We start from the raw sequence: 19,249 nt of genomic DNA on the forward strand, positions 1-19,249 counted from the left end.
AGGGCCTCAGCGCCCCCGTCAGGCGCCATGGGGTCTTCTGCGGACAGGCCGCGCAGCACGTCTGAACCTCGGGCTGGCATCCTGGGTGCCACAGGCCTCTGCCCCCGCGCGTCACGCCTTCCTTCCCCGGGTGCCCGCCCGAAAGGTCGACTGACCTGGCTTCGCCCTTCTGGGCCTCTCCTGTAGGTTTGTGGTGCAGGCTTGGGCGCCCAGGGCTCCTCGCCAGCCATGAGCCCTGCGCAGTCTCGGGAGGAGAGGCCCAAGGGAGACGCAGGTGGACGCCGGGGGGCGCCGGTGAGCCGGGGGGCCGCTGCGGGCAGCACCGCCTGGGCGGGCTGGGGGCCGGTGACAGTGGTGGGGGCTGGCAGGGACTCCCGCGCGATTGCAGAATGGGGGCGGGCGGGCCTGATACCCCAGTGCTGTGCCCTGTGCCAGGAACAGAAAATGGCCAGTGCTGCCTCAGTTCGTCAGGGCCCAAGGAGGAAGATCTTTACATAGAACAGAGCACACCCTGCACAGGGAAGCCAGGCCGCCCTGACCTACACGGCGTGCTGAGATGTGCTCCCCTCAGGCCAAGGACGCGTTTAGAGACATCGCCATGTACTTCTCCAAGGAGGAGTGGACTGCCATGGGTGACTGGGAGAAAAGGCGCTATCGCAACGTGAAGAGGAACTACCAGGCGCTGATCAGTATAGGTAACAGGAAGCGCAGCATTCAGAGGAGCTGGGGGGTGAGGCGGTGGATTAGCTGGCCGCATATTGGCACTCTCCCAAGGGGCTCCACCTGTCCATGCGTGGCCACACATCTGCAGGGAAGTGTGGTGCATGGTCTCGGAGCCCGCTGGCCGACAGAGCAGCCCTCACACCTTGCATGCTCCACTCTCCCAGCCCACCTGCCTCTGTCCCTCGCTCCAGCTCTTCCCTTTTCCAGCCAAGATTTGCTTCTTTGCAGGTCTCAGAGCCCCTCGGCCAGCTTTCATGTGCCACCGCAGGCTGGCCATCAAACCCAAGGAAGAGGACAGCGAGGATTCTGACGAAGAGTGGACACCACGGCGGCAAGGTGAGAAGGCACCTGGAGGATGTAACGTGTCCCCCTGAACCCAACCTGGGTCCGGGCTCAGCTGCATCTCAGCAGGTAACCAAGGAAACAGTGATTCCTCAAGAACACAAATGTTCAGGAAATGAGATGCAAAACATAGCAAGAGGCTACTCATACAAAGGTTTAAAGGGCTTAAAATCCTTTTTAGATACATTATTAAGCAGTAAACCCTGAGCCTATAAAGTATAAAACCCTGAGCTAGTAAATACCAAATTAAGAACAGTCATCAAGGGCCTCCCCTGGTGGCACAGGCGGTTGAGCGCCATGCTGTGAAGCTGCCCGCAGCCTCTGCAGCGCTGGTTAGGTCCCGCCGGCTGGTGAGGCTCCCACATGGCATGGCAGACCTCTCCTGTCTTGCCGCTGCTCCCCTCAGCAGTGTATTTAATCAGTCTGCCTGTTCTGTTCCCTGCTCTGTCTCTGGCGAATCCTCTCACCCTCCCTGGCATCTGGCCTGTACCCCGCTCTTGTATAAATAAATAAATAAATAAATCTTAAAAAAAAAAACAACAGTCATCAGTAAGAGAAAGAGAAAGGGCTGGCAGGTGGCTTTGTTGTCTCTTGGTTTGTTTTTCTTTGACTTTTTTTCTAATTGGAAATAAAAATTAAAATATCTGAAGCCATTGTGGCAGAATGTTGAGATCAGATTAAATGGTACTGAATGTATAGGTTTCCCAGGATAATTTTCCATACTTTCCTATTAGTTTAAAATGTAAAAGATTATTTTTGCTAAACGTTGTTAATAAAAGAACAATTAAAGAAGCCCTAAACTTAAATTGCTGTAGTTTTCTGACACTAATCTCATCATATTTTTTATATATTTTTTAAAGATTTATTTATGCAAACAAGAGCTGGGGTACAGGCCAGAGATGTGGGGGGTGGTGGTGGTGACAGGATTCACCAGAGACAGAGTGGGGAACAGAACAGGCAGAGTGACTGAAATACACTGCTGAGGGGAGCAGCGGGCAAGACAGGAGAGGTCTGCTGCGCCATGTGGGTTGTTCCCTGGCAGGCCGGGGATCGAACTCATGCTGCAGAGGCTGAGGATTGCTTCACAGTGTGGTGCTTAACTCCTTGTGGCACCAGGGAGGCCCCTAACCTTATCATATTTTAACTACTGAATTAAATGTCTTAGAAGAGGAAATGATTAACAGAGTCTGTAAAGATACATAATTTATGTATGTATATTTAAATCACAACACGTGATCTTCATACCCTAAAATGAACCTGATTCTTTGATTTGATTTTGGGAACGTGTTTGAGAGAGCTACTAAGTCTCCCTGATCTCGCCTACATCCGTGGCCAGAAACACCCTTGGGTAAATGAAATGCAATCATTTTAAAATAATTTAAGTTAGGTGCTAACTTCCTCTTGTGCTGTTTAGACAGGAGACTTTAAAGGAATCAACCTGCATAAACTGGAGAAAGCAAATTAGATTAGGATTTCCCCATCTACGGATTTTTGCTACCTTAGGCTCTTAAAAGTAGTGTAAGATCTGAAAACTCAACATGTGACTGTCCCCCAAAGGTTTTGATTTAGAGAGTCCATAGGGAATATATACCCCATGGTTTACCAGACACCTATACATCTTCATCTGGGCTCATTTAAAACCTCCACCCTGTGGCCTGAGTTCAATCCCTGGCCAGGGAGCTGACCAACATGGTACAGCAGACCTCTCCAGTCTCTCCGCTACTCCCCTCAGCAGTATATTTCAGTAGATCCACCTGTTCTGCTCTCCACTCTGTCTCTGGTGAGTCCTGTCACCACCACCCTGCACCTCAGGCCTACACCCCAATTCTTCTATGCATAAGTAAATAAATATAACCCAGTAAATTCTTTGTGTAAAGAAAAAAAAGCACCTAACAAATTTATCCTCTTAACAGTTTTTAAGTGCCCAGTACATATTTTAACTCTATGCACATTATTGTCCAGTGGCTCTCTAGAACTCTTTCATCTTGCATGACCAGAACTCTATGCCCATTGAACAGCAGCTCCAGTTCCTCCTCAACCTTTACCTGGTAACCACCATGCTATTTACTGTTTCCATGAACTTGATTAATTAGGTAGCTCCTATGAATGGAATCAAGCAGCATTTGTCTTTTGTGAACAGTTGTCACGATGACATATCAACAAGATCCATTGATATTGTAGCATATGACAGGATTTTCTTCTTTTGTAAGACTGAATAATATTCCATTTTATGTATAGACCACATTTTCATTTTCTAGCCATCCACTGATAGACATTTAGGTTGTTTCCATGGTTTGAGTATTGTGAATAATGCAGAAATGACCACGGGTTTACAAATATTTACTCAAACTGCTATTTCAATAGTTCTGAACAATTTTTTGAGGAACCTCCTGCTGTGTCCATAGTTGCTGCCCCGTTTTACATTTCCACCCACAGTGTGTAGGGTTCCAACTTCTCTACATCTGTATTTGTCACTCTCTGGTTCAGATTTGTGTGTCCCTGATGAGAATTTCCAGAGTTTGGAAAAATTTACCAACCAAAATACTGATTTCTCATCACTTTCTAGTCAAACATCCACGGGTGGCCTTCAGAGTAAAACAGAGTAAACGCCAGAAGGTGAGTATTTCCCAAATCCTGTTGACAAGTCTTCCTCATGGATATGAACACAGGTAAGTGCATGAGAATGCACAGAGAACCCTAGGAAGTGCGCACCTCCTTGTCTGATACAAGAAACTATATCATCATTCAGCAGATGATCAGGATAGCAACAAAAGCAGCTAACTCTTGTTTCATTTTCATGATATTTCAGACCTTATTTTAGGCATTTTACATGAATAACCTCATTTAACTTTACTACAATCCTACATGGTACATCCCATGACTGTCATCATTTGTAGATGAGGAAACTGAGGCACAGAATTGACTGTGTCTGAGATCACAGTATCACTGGTTGTGTAATCTAATCCAAAGTTCTTTCTCTAGACTACTTACGAGTTCATTACAGTTTATAAATTTTACATTGTATTATAACATCATTCATCTGACTGATGATTTCAACTTCAGTTCTTTTTTAAAAATTTTAAATATAGCACTTTTTTCTTACATCGTTGTTAAAATTTGGACAGTATCTCCCCTCAGGTATGGTCACCATAGTTCTCCCACCACCAAAACACCCAAAGTCCACACCATATTCTCCTGTGCTCTTCCTCTCCCCTCACCCCGTTTTCACCCCTCCCCATCTCCTCCCTCACCTCCCTCTCCTTCTGGATGATTTATATCGATGGTCAGCTTTCAAGGGCTGTCTTCACCTGACCCTTTGTCAGCCTCAGATTTTTTCTGCTGTGCTAAAACCAAAGATCTCTCTGACTGATGAGAGCTGATTACTATATGGGCAGCCTGTACAGTGGATGTTGTGTACCGTGGACAAGTGAAGGAGATAGGGGACCCACCCTCTGAGTACCCCACTCTACTGCAAGGAAGCAGCTCCCAGCCCTGAGGAGCTGCAGGTTTGATGTTGAGAAACAATTAGTAAGAAAACAACTTAAGGACTTTGTAGAGATTACACACTATACAACAGGAACCTTCCAATGAAAATGATTTAAAACATTTGTTTCTGTTGGAGACAGTAAGAGCTGCTTTCTCGGAGCTCTAATCAGGACAGTCCAAGTTGTTTGGAGTCCTTTGTTAACCTTCCTTCTGCCTGGGAAAGCTCTTGGAGAGGCTGGTCCATACATGATTCTTCTCAGAAGGCCCAGGCCCAGCTGAGGGCACCCAAGGGAACCCCACGTTTTCTGCATGAGCAACTCCACATTCACAAGTCCAACTAGAAGTAAGGGGGTCAAAGAATGGGTCAAAGAATGCTGAAGATAATATCTTCGAGGCAGATTTCAAATACAGGTGGTTTTAGGGGTGGTCTGATAGCAGGACTGTAATCTCACAGTCATGCCCTGTTGATGGCTCACAAAACACTTTGGGGAACACGGTTATATTTCATGTCACTCTGACATTAAGAATTACCCCATATGCCAGTTTGCGGATCAGGAAACTAAAGAGAACTAAACACTAGTACGGCCTCACTCAAACAGGACTACAGGAACCAGCTCATCTAAGCACGAATATTCTTCCCCAGATATGGCAACTTGAAGCTTTAGCATCATGTTCTTTATTGCCTGGATGCATTTCCTGCCAATCATTTCTTTGTCCTCTTCCTAAGAGAGATGGGTTTTATTTCTGTCACTGCTCTGTTACTTCATTTTCCAGATATGTCTGTTCCCTTTTATCTATACTTTCTCTTTCATTAAATACCCACTAGGTTATAGAAAATCCCCCTCTTTTTCTCTATAAGCCTTTTTTTTTAAAACTATAACCTATCCCTTTGGCCCTTAAATCCCTTCCTGCTCCTGCTTAACCTCAAAAACCTCCTTTGGGTTATCAATGTTCAGAGATTTTTAATTATTTCACTTCATCAGTATATCCACTTTGATTCCCTATTTTACACATATAAGTAACATTGCCCAATATTTGTCTTTATATTTCTGACTTGCTCTATTTCACCTAATTCTCTCAAGCTCCTTCCATTTTACCGTAAAGGACACTCCTCTGTCCTCACACCTGAGGAGTGTTCTGTGTGCTCTTTAAGGCTTTACCCTCCTTTCACAGACCATGTTGATCATCCAGATAGTCTGCCCACATACTCTCCTTTCCTCACTCTCACTTTTATGGAGAAATCTGAGAGAAACTGGAAGAGAAAGAGCCTTAAGACATGGGGTTCAGCCCTCAATTCATTACCCGCGTAAGCCTTTCGTTTACCTTTAGAATTCAGATGCCTTCATTATTTACAAGGGTTGTTGAGGTGTTGACTAAAGTCATCCACGTGAGAACACATCACAAGCCTTGACTGACTAAAGAAATGCACCTTGTCTTTTTTTTTTTAAGATTTATTTATTTATTGGGCCTCCCCGGTGGCGCAGCGGTTGAGCGCTGGGTTGTGAAGCTGCTCGCGGCCTCTGCAGCGCCGGTTCAATCCCCGGCTGCTCCCCGGCCACCGGCGGAGGGTCCCACATGGCGCACAGACCTCTCCTGCCGCCCGCTGCTCCCCTCAGCAGTGTGTACTTCAGTCCTTCTGCCTGCTCTGCTCCCTGCTCTGGCTCTGGTGAATCCTCTCACCCTCCCGTGCTTCTGACTATACCCAGTGCTTGTATAAATAAATAAATAAATCTTTTAAAAAAGAGAGATTTATTTATTTATTTATTTATACAAGCACTGGGTACAGTCAGAAGCACAGGAGGGTGAGAGAACTCACCAGAGCCAGAGCCGGGAACAGAACAGGCAGACTGATAAAATACACTGCTGAGGGGAGCAGCGGGCAGCAGGAGAGGTCTGCGCACCATGTGGGACCCTCGCAGGCAGCCGGGGATTCAACTGGCACTGCAGAGGCTGCAGGCAGCTTTGCAGCCCAGCGCTCAACCACTGCGCCACCAGGGGAGGCCCTGCACCTTGTCTTTTAATGTATCTCTCACATTGTAGGGAATGTCCAGAGCTGCAGTAAGTAAAGAATCTAGTTTGAAGGAAATGTCAGGAACAGCAGCTTTGCTGAACACCAGTGGCTCAGAGGAGGCCCAGAGACCAGTGAACCTTCCTAAAGAAGCAAGTACTTCTGGACAGCACTCTAGACAAAAACAGGGTAAGAGAAAAGAATTGGGGTTTCATCCTCTGAGTAGGAAGGTTAAGAATGAACTAGGTGTGTGGAGTGGACTTTGGATGTGCCTGGGCTTAAGTTGGGCTAAGCTTAACTATCAAGTTTTTTGGGGCCAAGGCAACCCTTGCAAATCCTCTGAGCTCCTAAGTAATCTGTAGAGTGGAGGTAAGGATACATAGCTAAAAAATCATTTGAAAGTGTTAAGTAAGATATGAGAGAATCGACTTGTGGGCACTGCCAAGTAACCCACCTGCAATGCAGGGTCGGTGCTTCCTGGTGTGTGCCCAGGCCTTCACGCAGTGCCCAGCCTGACAGGCCTCAATGATGCTCTCTGAATGAATAAATATGCAAGTAAGCCAATGTGGAAGTAGAGAGGTTGGAAGTTAAACCTGATAACAGGAAGAGTGAGAAATTAAAATTGAACTTAGCACCTGAAGTCAGTGTGGAGTGTTGCTTGCACTGCACTAACAGTTAAAGGGGGGCAGAGTATATGGACAGAAGATAACTTGGTAGAAGATTTCACATGTCCTGACAAAACAGAGAAAAACACTCCAGATGCACCAACCTTGCTCACCTACTCTTTTCCACCTCAGAGCTGAGGAGAAAGAAGCCTGACGTGAAGATGTACTCACTACGAGAGAGAAAAGGCTGCACATACCAAGAGGTCAGCGAGCCCCAGGACGATGACTACCTCTGTAAGTCACCCCAGCCACTCACAGGGAAGGCCACTGTGTCTTGGTCCAATGATTCCACTTCATCAGTTGGCCCCAAATCACCCACTTCCTTTAGAGACACGGAGGGCAGGACAGAGGCCACAGTGAGGGCTCAGGGTTCTCCCTGGGGTGCTTCACAGCCTGCACATACTCTACCTTGCAACTCTGTTGTTCTTGCCTCCAGATTGTGAGAACTGTCAGAACTTCTTCGTTGACAGCTGTGATGCCCACGGAGCCCCTACATTCATCAAAGACAATGACGTAGACAAGGGGCATCCTGACCGCTCAGCCCTCACCCTGCCCCCTGGGCTGAGGATCGGGCCTTCAAGCATCCCGGAGGCTGGGCTGGGAGTCTGGAATGAAGTGTCCAACCTGCCACTGGGCCTGCACTTTGGCCCCTATGAGGGCCACATCACAGAAGATGAAGAGGCAGCCAACAGCGGGTACTCCTGGCTGGTAAGAGCCACACGCCTCCTGGGGTGACAGGTCTCACCTTCTCCAGGCTGGGCCAGGGCTGGGTGGGGAGGACAGGGGCCCTGAGTGCTAAGTGCACTTTGCCTGAACACAAGCTCTGTGTGTGATCGGGGGTGGGTGAGAGCGCAGGGAAGATGGGGATGATTGCTGGCTTCAGGGCTGCTGAGAGACGAGAGGCGGAGAGGACGACCAAGGGGCACACCTGTGCCCACAGCAGAGGCCGAGTCCATGCAGGCGAAAGCAGTGATGGTAGAAGGAAATCACTTCTATCCAAAAGCACCTTAATTTCTCTTCCTAAAACACAGATCACTAAAGGGAGAAATTGCTACGAGTATGTGGATGGAAAAGACAAGTCTTGGGCCAACTGGATGAGGTAAAACCGCTGGGCCTCTGAGTCCCAGAGAGGAAGCATCTCTACAGCCTTTTCATTCCCTTCCACACCCCACTGTGGTCTCCTCTAAGCCGCTGCTCCTCCCTCTTCTCCATACAATGCTCTTTTATTTCAAGACACATGGGGGAGGGGGATGAAAAAGATACTGTATGTCCTCAAAATATAAATCTCTGTGCTAGACAAAATGTGGGCACTTGGGGAAAAAACGGAAGAGATTATATTGGCCAGAGACAAGGGATCCCACCCACTCAGCATGGAGGCACACACAGCCTGTGCTCCAATGGCCACACACCCTGTGGCCTGGGGAGCTCACTGCAGATAGACAGTAAACAATCTAGGGACTGTTTACTCATGGGGTGACAGGTCTCACCTTCTCCAGGCTGGGCTGGGGGTGGGTGGGGAGGACAAGGGCCCTGAGTGCTACGTGCATTTGGCATGTACACAAGCTCTGTGTGCGATCAGGGATGGGTGAGATACTGTATAATTTCCCTGTTTCTTGAGATGTGCATACACACAGCCTGGATCGGGACCTCTGTCTCTGGCTGTGAGCTGGCACTGGGCTCTGAGGCTGGGGTGGGCAGCAGTCTGGCCGTGGCCTCAGTATTTAGAGGCTCACCCTCCCTCCACGGGGGCTCCCCTTTTATCAGGAGACATAGAAAAAGAATAAACTAGGGTTGCTCCATGTTACGATGCTAAGACAAAGAGCTCCCCAGGTTTCCAGGAGAACCTGGGGTGAAAGGGACTCAGATAAAGCATGGGGAGAATAGAGAAAGGTCCCTTGAAGACGGCTGCAGCGGGGCTGATGCTGAGAGGCCTGATGACTGAAGCATGCAGCCCTGCAGACCACGCTCTGGGCCATGAACCAGAACCCAGGGCAGGGAAGGCACAGCCTCGGGCCTTAATGGCTCAGCAAGAAGGAGGCCAGCCTGGAATGGGCTTCGCCAGTGGTCACCTGGCAGGGGCCACTGCAGTCACAGGGCCACAGTGAGCAGCACTGAAGTGGGCAGGTGTCAGGTCCCTTGTGAGGGGGACTTAGGCATGACCAGAAGGTTCCCTGAGGCAGGGGATCATCGCAGCAGGGGCTTGATAGACAGGACAGAGGTGATGTGGTTCTCATGCCTGGAGACTTACTTCCTGGCTTTCTTCCCCTTTGCCCCCACCCAGGTACGTGAACTGTGCCAGGGACGAGGAGGAGCAGAACCTGGTGGCCTTTCAGTACCACAGGCAGATATTCTACCGCACCTGCCAGGTGGTCAGGCCAGGCCAGGAGCTGCTGGTCTGGTATGGCGATGAGTACGGCCAGGAGCTAGGCATCAAGTGGGGCAGTGAGTGGAAGAGGGCACCTGCTACTGAGAGAGGTGAGTGCCACTGTCCCCAAGCCTTTCAGGGAGCTGGTGGGCCAGCTCCGAAGTAAAATTCAGTCAGTAAGATTTCACATCAGATGCTTCAGAAATTAAGAATTTGGTTCCCATTGCCTCTTGGGAATAATTGTTACATTCTATTTTTTGTTCTGACTTTTTATATTCCATGCACAAGATACACAACAGGGTAGACCTGTGGGTCAGGCAGTCCCCCCAGCAAGCTCACTGAGGTCATCTGCCTGTGGCTGAGCCCTCGCCCCAGCTCCCCGCTGCCGCTGCAGGCACTGGAGCCCGAGTCAGACTGGCTGTGGCAGTACCATCCTGAGTGCTGACGGTGACAACCCCACAGCAGCTCCCAGTGTCGTGGCCAGCCTTGGAGTCCAGGCTGTGGCACTTCGGGAAGGCCGCTTGGCAATAACTGGCAGAGGCTCCCAGAGGGAGAGCTAGTGGGGCAAGGCAGGAGGCAGGCAGGGAGTCTAGGGAGGCTGAGCCACTGCTCAGGTGGGGGAGCACCGAGGAAGGAGTTGGGAGGACATATGTGGCTCAGGGCTCCCGGCCACGGTGAGATACTGGGGCTTTCCCAGAGCGAACTGGAGCTACCAGGTCGTTCTCAGCCGCATAGAGGTATGTTGTGCTCTAAGATGACAGTCAGTTAATTTCTGGAGAATGCACTGCAGGGCAATCCCCCAAGTCACTTCACCCTCGAGGGCCGGAGGATGGAGATGGCTGAGGCGGGCGGGCGGGCCAGGCCAGAGAGGTAAGGCTATGCATACACTTCGGAACAGGACTTCCGGTGTTTTAAAATGGGTTAAGACAGAATGAAATAAATAAAATATGAATCTCAAGGGTAAGGCTCGAAGAAGGGAATATTTTCATTTGCTGGTTTGGGGAAAAGAGGAGCAATTCACGACCCATGTGGCAGCAGGAGTGAGTCCTTCAGTCGGCCGGGCCTGGGCTAGGCTGTCTGCATTCATAGAGCTCCAGGTTGAGCGGCTGCTGCATTCCCAGGTCCTCTCCCCTCATAAGGCACCACTGCAGGCGCAGCCGGTTGCTCTGGTGTGCTGGGTACTTCCCCGTGGAATGAAGCAGCTGCGGCACAGTGTCAGAGACATGGGGGCGCTGGTGTGAGGGGGTCCCCGCAGCCCCCTGCATGTAAGGAGCAGAGCTGTCTGATGTCAGGTGCAGGGTCCTGGCCTGGGTGATAGGTAAACAAGGCCTTCGATGGGGGCTTTCTGGATTTTGAAGATTTAGTGAGTAAAGGAGGAATGGAAAATAGACTGTAAAGGAACACTCGGTAGGAGACAAAGCTTCAGAATAACCGGGGGCTCTTCGGGAGACCAGGCCTAGGGCCCAGGTGACCCGGTCAACAAGAATCTCAGCAAACACTTCTTCTTTCAGCAGAACCAAAGCCAGGGATCCACCCATGTCCCTCCTGCTCGCTGGCCTTCTCCACTGAGAAATTCCTCAACCAACATGTGCAACACCATCATCCCACCCAGACCTTCCCAGCAACATCTGTGAGCAAACACTTCCCATCAGAGGATCCCTGCCCTGGTCATCAGCATCAGCAGCTGGCACATTCTGGTCCCCACAGCGGGAATGACAAACTTGAAAGCCAAGATGTCAAAGAAAGTCCCAAACCTTTGCTTAAAAGGATAAGGCAGAAGAACGTTTCAAAGGCCTTTTCCAATCTGCCAACAAGGCAAAACTGGAGCTCTAGGGAGCATGAGAGAGTGATGGAGGAAGAGCCAAGCCCAGGCCAGAAAGAGAATCCAAAGGACACAGGCAAATTATTCACTGGGGTAGGATTGTCAATAACTGCAACAGGCGAGTATAGAGGGAGTGGGCAAGGTGTCCATGAGCAGTCACACCTCAGCACACACCAGAGGACACAGGCAGGGGAGAAGCCCTATGTCTGCAGGGAGTGTGGGCGAGGCTTTGGTCGTAAGTCACACCTCATCACACACCAGAGGACACACACAGGGGAGAAGCCCTATGTTTGCGAGGAGTGTGGGAGAAGCTTCAGTGATAAATCTACCCTCATCACACACCAGAGGACACACACAGGGGAGAAGCCCTTTGTCTGCAGGGAGTGTGGGCGAGCCTTTAGCCATAAGTCATACCTCATCAGACACCAGAGGACACACACAGGGGAGAAGCCCTGTGTCTGCAGGGAGTGTGGGCGAGGCTTCAGCCGTAAGTCACACCTCATCAGACACCAGAGGACACACAGGGGAGAAGCCCTGTGTCTGTAGAAGGGTGAGTAGTTCATTATCAGTGAATCACATCTCAGCAGCCACAGAGGACAAATGCAGGCACCACACATTCTGAACTTCCTCTGGGGTTGGGGGTAGGCGCTTCAGAGGTAGTCTAATGACCGGTCCACTCCCCAAGAGCCTAGTGAGGTCAGAAACCATCTAAATAATCCTCCACTCTCAAGACGAGATGAGGACAAACAGGTACTTGAGTGGCATGGCCATCAATCGCCTCCATGGTTTTGTCTGTTTTGTCTTGTTGCCTTTGCTCCAGTAAATTTTGTCTCCATACAAATCTGATCCAGGTCATGTACCTCATTGGTCCTTGAAAGCAGAGGTGATCAGGAGGGCCATGGAGAACTCATTGTCACCCAGGCCTCCACACAAGTGCAACCTCTGGCAACGTGTCTATCTGGAATCAGACTAAGTAGGTAACTGGAGAATCGATTCTTGGGCCCAGGGAGAGCAATCCAGGACTTGAGACTCCCGGGGAGGGAAGTCCCTGTCCAGAGGGAAGTGTGGCCTTTTCTCTTGAAAGCGCCCTTGCCTCTGCGGACACCCTGCTCCCTCCTTCTGGGGCCTCTCCACGCTCTTGCCCCTGCAGCCTGGGGTGAAGCCCTGGTGTGTGGTGTGCTGTGCCTCTCTCCTGCCCCTCAGGGTCTGCATTGTGGGGCTCAGCACATGGACTCCAAGCTGAGCCCTGCCCTGAGGAATGCAGGACACTCCAGCTCTGCTGTCCCTTTTGTAGATATTCGAGGGGGTGATGGCCAGTCCCTCGAGCACCATGGCCACAGCGGGTGGCTGGGAGTGCAGGCCCACCCCTCCTTGTTCTCTCCCTGCAAAGTGCTCAGTGCCCACTTGCGGGCAGTCATCGCTAGACAAGGGAGGGGTGGGGCCTGGGGGCCAAATGCATTGGGGGGCCGATACCCCACGCTCTGTGACTCGGCTCCCCTGGGGAGGAGGCGTGAGGTCAGGGATGCGCCTCCTCCAGGCCACTGCCCTTCCCACGGACGGGCAGTGGAATCCCCTACCGGAACACTGGGGATGCGGGGCGGGGTCTTCCTGGCCGGGAGGCGGGCGGCGGTGCCAGCGCGCACGGGGACCAACCGCGTCCACCCATGGGAGCCCGCACATGCAGCACCCGCCCCAGATGCAGCGGGAGACCCTGGGGGTCCCTGCCCCATTCCCGGGGTCCCCGCGCTGCCCTCGAGGCCGCAGGGAGGCGCGCATCCCCGGGGCGCCCGCCCACCGCCCAAGCACGGGTCCTGCATTCTGCCTCACCCAGCATCCACGCCCGACACAGGCAGTCAATTGTTTCCTGCGCTGGTCGGAAGGAGGGCGACGGGCGCCACTTCCCCGCGAGGAAGGACTTGCACCCCCCCTCGGTCCGCGGCTGGCCCCGCGGGATGCACAGCCGGGCTCGTGGGGGGGGCGTGGCTGAGCTGTTGTGGGCGGGGCTGCGGTCGAGCCGCGGCGGGGCTAGGGGGTGGGACTGGGGGGGTGGGGCTGTACTCTGGTGGGCGGGGCTGCAGTCGAGCCACGGGCGGGCTTCACGGGTGATGAGCGGCAGGAGGGGGCGGGGCTGCGATGTGGTGGGCGTGGCTGGGGCGTGGCTGGGGGGCGGGGCTTGGAGCGTGGGGGCCGCAGCAGCCCGTGGGGTCCAGCCGGCTGTGGCCCGGCGCGGGGGCCGACCCCACACTCCAGCTCCCAGGACGGACGCGAGCCCCGCAAGGCCGCGCAGTCCCGGGCGCAGCGGGCGAGAGCGGCTCCCCGAGCCGGGCTCCCCGGGCCCAGCGCACAGGCGCGGCCGGACGGCCCAAGGCTCCCAGCGGGCGCGGCGCAGCCTCGCGGGGCACCGGCCGCGGCTGGGGGTCCGGCCGCCCCGACGGCCCGTCCCGGCTCTGGAGCGGCGGCGGCTCTGGGCCGCGGGGTGCCGAGGGCGGCCTGAGCGCCGGGCCGGGTGCACTTTCCCCGCCGCCGGGACCCAGGGGCCGGGCGGGTCGGGAGGGGCCGGGCCCGCAGGGAGAGGAGCGACCTGCGGCCCCGAACCCGCCGCACACGGGGCGCCCTGGGGCCTCTGGCCAGCGCGGGGCTCAGCCGAGTGCGGGCGCCGGGGGGGCCGCGAAAGGCCGAGCAGCGGTTTTCCTTCAGAGGCTTCGGCCTCTTTAGAACACGCCGAGCGGGTGCGGGGGGGGGGGTCGGGGAGCAAGAGACCCCGCCCCACACCGCTGCGGCCAGGAGGCGCCCCCCCCACCCCCCCCCATCCACCCGCGCCCCGTCTGTTCGCCGCCGCGGGGGCCGTCGTGGCTGCGCCGGGCCGTCGAGGGCGAGCATGTGCCTGGCAGCCTCCTGGGCCTCGGCCGCCCCTCGCTGGGTCCCCCCACCCCCTCGCCGCCTCGCCCCGGCACCCCCTCCCCTCGCCACGCCCCGCTGAGCGCACCCGGCCTCTTTCCTAACCGCCGCTGGCTGGGCGGGGCTCCCGGCTGACCGCGCCCAGGGCGGTGGGCTCGCCCGGGCATTTGCCGAAACAGGGGTGCGCCTGTCCTTGAGGTTACCTCCCTGCTCACGTGCGCTTGAACCTCAAAGGCGGTTTCCCAAGCCCTGTGAGCCGCGCGGGCCCGCCCTGCCTTCCCGCTCCCCGCGGAGCGACTAGAAAAGCCAGGCAGGGCGAGGGGTCCGGCGGGGGAGACCAGGTGGAGACCGCGGCCGACCCTGACGGCTGCCCAATCTCTGTCCGAGGATGGCGGCGGGACGCGTTGCTCCCTGGCTCCCGCGCTCTGCACCGCCTCGGTGCAGGTGGGTAGAGGAGAGGTAGGAGCTGTGGTGGGCGGGGCTGCGGTGCAGCAGCAGTAGGGACTTGGGGCGGGGTGCGAGGGCAAGGAGAAGCGGGAAAGGGCGGGGCTTGGGGCGGGGCGAGGAGTTTGCATTCTAGCTTCACGTTTTGAATTTCCTGACTTAATTCTGCTCCTTGATTCCTTTATAAAGCATATTGGCACTTTCCTGCAATTAAGTCACTTCAGTGCAACGTTTTCTCTGGTGGCACCATGAAGCAGATGACAAAAGGACAATCTTACTTAGTGTTCCATCAGCAGAAAGGTGGAAGAATATCCTGATATTATACTATCAATAACTTGTCATCTATTTATATGATAAAATGCCTTTGCCTTTCAATCTGAAACAGTCTTTCTTCATCTCTACAGAACAGACTGTTTTAGAAATTATAGAAAATAACACCTACATTTTTTATTAACACTCTGTTTTATGAATGTTCCATACCGGGAAAAAAGTAACATACTTAGATGTGTCTTCCTATTTGTATGCAATTTACAAATTCAGTGCAATTACAATACAAATTAAAATGGCGTTCTTCAATGAAATGGAACCAATACGGTTCAAATTCATATGGGATCACAAAAACCTCTAGTAGCAAAGTTATTCTGACTAAGGGGGGGGGAGGAGGTATTACACTCCCTGACATCAAATACTACAAAGCTATTATAATGAAAACATATTGGAACAACAATAGACACAGAGACCAATGGTGAACTAACCTATGACACAGCTGCAAAGAATATACATTGAAACAAAAATAGCCTCTTCAATAAATGATGCTGGGGAAACTGGATTGCAACATGCAAAAGAATGGAACTAGACCACTATCTCACACCATACACAAACCAACTCAGCTGGATGAAAGACTTGAAAGTGAAACCTGGCACTATAGAATATACGGAAGGGAACATAGTCAAAAACTCAATGACACACTCCTCAGAAATATCTTTGAGGATTCTTTTCCAGAAGCAAGGAAAACCAGGGAGAATGTAAACAGTTGGGGTTACATCAACCTAAATATCTTTAGAACAGCAAGAGACAGTCATCAACATAAAGACACCTGCTGAATGGGAGAAAATATCGGCACACTGTATGACAGATAAGGGACTGATATCAAAAATCTACAAAGAGCTTACACGACTCAACAAAAACAAACAATCCAGTCAAAAAAATGGGCAGAAGTAAAAAGACACTTTGCCAAAGAAGAAATGCAATTGGCCAACAGGCACAGAAAAAAAGTTCAGCGTCACTAATATCAGGGAAATGCAAATCAAAACCACAATGAGATAACCACCTCACTACAGTGAGAATGCTCCACATTTTTAAAAAAAATGGCAACAACAAATGCTGGAGAAGGGGTGGAGACAAAGAAGCCTCTGACACCACTGGTGGGTATGCAAACTGGTCCACTATGGGCAGCTGTGTGGAGGTTCCTCAGAAACACTGAAAATGGGTCTACATATGATCCAGTGATTCCACTCCTAGGAATCTACCCAAAGGACAAAAAATAAAAACAAACAGGAAACCTGAACTCCTATGTTTACTGCAGCACTATTTATAATAGCCGTGATATGGAAACAACTCAAATGCCACAAAATAGATGAATGGATCAAAATGTTGTGGTATAGTTACACAACGGAATATTGCTCAGCAATCAAAAAAGACAAATTCATGCCACTTGTGGCAATATAGATGGAGCTGGAAGGGATTTTGCTAGCCACAATAAGCCAGGAGAAAGATAAATATCAGATGGTTTCACTTATGTGCAAAATATAGAGAAACTGAACAAAAGGTAAAGAAAAAGACAAACCTAACAGGCTGACCAAGATCTGAGGCATCCAGCGGGGAGGGGAATGGAGGGGGATCAACAAAGGGGAGGGAAGAGCACAAGGGATTATGGTGATGGGTCACAGGTGCTATTTTGGTGGGAGCACTATGGGGACCACCCCTGAGGGGAGAAACCAGTAACTAAAAAAAAATGAACAATGATGTAAGAAAAGAAAGAGATGAGCTTTAAGGACAGGGAAAACCCTAAGACAATATAAAAAAATAAATGCTCCTAAGGGGGTCTCATCTTGAACAATACTGCAGGCACTGCTGAGGCATCCCTTCCTCAACAATTGTTCTAGATCTCTAGGAATTTTCTCTGGTAGGTGCAGCAATTAACCCTGCTGTGTGGGAATAATTACAGAACAAACTATTTTTAACTGCAATCTGTTACAAGTAGCAATCATGTTTGGGATTAGAGCCATTCTAAAACTATTAAGTAATTCACATTCAGTATTAATGACAGCATCTCCACGTGGCGCAATAATACTTGAAATTTTTGTTCTGTCTTGTTTTATCCCAAAGCTCCTTCCTTATGGAGGAGGATGCCCAGCACCCACAGGCCTGGTTTGAGGATGGGAAGGGGTGCCCAGATTCCTTCCCTCCCCCTGGTCTAAAAGAGGGTTACAATTTACCCTCATTTTAAAAAATGAGGGTTCAGTACAAAATACAAATATTTGGGAGTCCAAATATATCTGGCCCTTTTGTTTATTTTTTTAAAAAGATTTTATTCATTTTTATACAAGAACTGGGGTATAGGCCAGAGGCGCAGGAGAGTGAGAGGATCTACCAGAGACAGAGCGGAGAGCAGAACAGGCAGACAGACTGAAACACACTGCTGAGGGGAGCAGTGGGCATGACAGGAGAGGTCTGTCACACCATGCGGGCATCTCGCTGGCTGGCCGGGAATCAAACCCGCGCTGCAGAGGCTGCAGATAGCTCCACAGCGCTGCGCTCAACTGGCTGTGCCACCGGGAAGGCCCCTTGTGCTTATTTTTTGATCTCAGAGAAGTTACTGATCTCTTTTGGACCTCAGGGTCAATGACTACAGGGGTAGGAATAATATCTCTATAGCGTCATTAATGGAGATCATGTAACTAAAGCAATGAACTTGTTGTACAGGGTCAGGTAATCTCCAGCAGGTGCTCAGTAAATGCCGATTTCTTTCTCCTTTCCAGAGAAATTCAACTTCTCTCCAAAGCAAGCATGACAAAGGGTTGGCAAGGAAGGAGATAACATCAGTTTAACACATTAAAAGGTAAAGTGCAGCCTCCCCCTGCCCAGTGGCCTAGGGGTTAAATCTCAGTGCTGTCACCACAATGGTCTGAGTTCAGTCCTGGTCAGGGAGCTACCCACATGGCACAGCAGACCTCTCCTGTCTCTCCTGCTGCTCCCCTCAACAGTGTATCTCAGTAGATCTGCCTGTTCTACTTCCTACGCTGTCTCTGGTGAATCCTCTCACCCTCCCACACCTCTGGATTATCTCCAAAATGCCCAGTTCCCACATGAGTCACTGTTGTTTACACAATCCCTGAAATAGGAGCAATCCTCTTAGCACCATTTATAGAGAAAAGATCTCAAGAACTTAGAAAAGGACCCTTCAGTGTCTCACATACTCCCCATTAAGAAACCTTCCATACCTGTTAGTGATAACGCCCAGCTGTCGCTGCTGCAGGGTTTCTCGGGTTGGTCCTTCAGTGATGCAGAGAGGGCCACTGCTTTCAATACACTGAATAGGTTAATAATAACCAGTTTTATTTTTTAAAAGATTATTTATTTATGCACACAAGAGCTGGGGTATAGGCCAGAGATGCGGGGTGGTGAGAGGATTTACCAGAGACAGAGTGGGGAACAGAACAGGCAGACTGACTGAAATACACTGCTGAGGGGGGCAGCTGCCAAGACAGAAGAGGTCTGTTGCGCCATGTGGGTTACTTCCTGGCTGGCCGGGGATGGAACTCGTGCTGCAATGGCTGCGGATTGCTTCACAGTGAGGTGCTTAACCCCTTGTGCCACCATGGAGGCCCAATAATAACCCGTTTTAGAAAACCAAAGACTTGTAGCCAGAGTATGGCAGGCCGTGTGGCTCCTGGTCACGCAAGGCTCAGGAAAGCCTGGATTCTATTCAAGGGTTATTCTAATGTCACCTCATGAGGCAGTTTCCAGGTGTCAAATTCCCCCTTCAAGGCTCCTGGATGGCCACATCACCTGCACGACAGGTAGTGACGCCTCAGTCCTCAGATGTGGGCCCAGAACAATCATGGGCAGCATCTCAGAACCCGTGAGAAATGCAGAGCCCAGGGCGCCATGCAACCCACTGGGTCAGAACCTGCACCCAGGGAGACTGGGACACGACTCTGCTCTCCTGCCTGCTGGACCTGGCGTGGGGAGGGGAATGTCAGCCCCAGAAAAGTTTACAATACATTCCCCAAGTTATATCATAAGTCCACAAAATAAAACACACAGATCAATGGAACAGAGCGGAGAGCCCAGAAAACCCATCCGGGGGTTGATCAGTGCAGCAGGGAGGAGCCGGGAGCAAACACGGGGGACGAGCTTTCAGTCAGGGGCACTGGACACCCACAGGGTCACACTCAGGAATGTCCTGACCCCCATGTTCCTCCAGGACCCAA

The 19,249-nt window shown here is 51.5% G+C and overlaps 1 protein-coding gene across 3 annotated transcripts; it reads left to right on the plus strand.

Moving 5' to 3' along the window:
- Positions 1-204: 204 nt before the first annotated feature.
- LOC119245766 (histone-lysine N-methyltransferase PRDM9-like) lies at positions 205-12,241 on the plus strand. Of its 3 annotated transcripts, none has more exons than XM_037511725.2 (10): positions 205-294; positions 572-695; positions 952-1,059; positions 3,632-3,681; positions 6,592-6,748; positions 7,357-7,458; positions 7,661-7,932; positions 8,256-8,323; positions 9,506-9,699; positions 11,101-12,241. In XM_037511725.2, exons 1-10 carry the CDS (start codon positions 229-231, stop codon positions 11,955-11,957), a joined length of 1,998 nt encoding a protein of 665 aa, XP_037367622.1. In that variant the 5' UTR covers positions 205-228; the 3' UTR covers positions 11,958-12,241. The 3 variants fall into 3 exon arrangements, with proteins under 3 accessions (XP_037367622.1, XP_037367623.1, XP_037367624.1); XM_037511726.2 differs by having other exon boundaries at positions 11,104-12,241; XM_037511727.1 differs by having other exon boundaries at positions 257-294; positions 436-695.
- The last annotated feature ends 7,008 nt before the right edge of the window (positions 12,242-19,249 follow it).

The sequence above is a fragment of the Talpa occidentalis genome, unplaced genomic scaffold (assembly GCF_014898055.3).
Source record: "Talpa occidentalis isolate TD23 unplaced genomic scaffold, MPIMG_talOcc4v2.1 talOcc4.15, whole genome shotgun sequence".
Lineage (NCBI taxonomy): Eukaryota > Metazoa > Chordata > Mammalia > Eulipotyphla > Talpidae > Talpa > Talpa occidentalis.

Coding starts and splice junctions, on each gene's coding strand:
- LOC119245766 (XM_037511725.2), top strand. CDS start 229: ATGAGCCCTGCGCAGTCTCGGGAGGAGAGGCCCAAGGGAGACGCAGGT. Junction 7,459..7,660: donor CCAGGACGATGACTACCTCT/GTAAGTCACCCC, acceptor TCTTGCCTCCAG/ATTGTGAGAACTGTCAGAAC. Junction 8,324..9,505: donor TCTTGGGCCAACTGGATGAG/GTAAAACCGCTG, acceptor GCCCCCACCCAG/GTACGTGAACTGTGCCAGGG.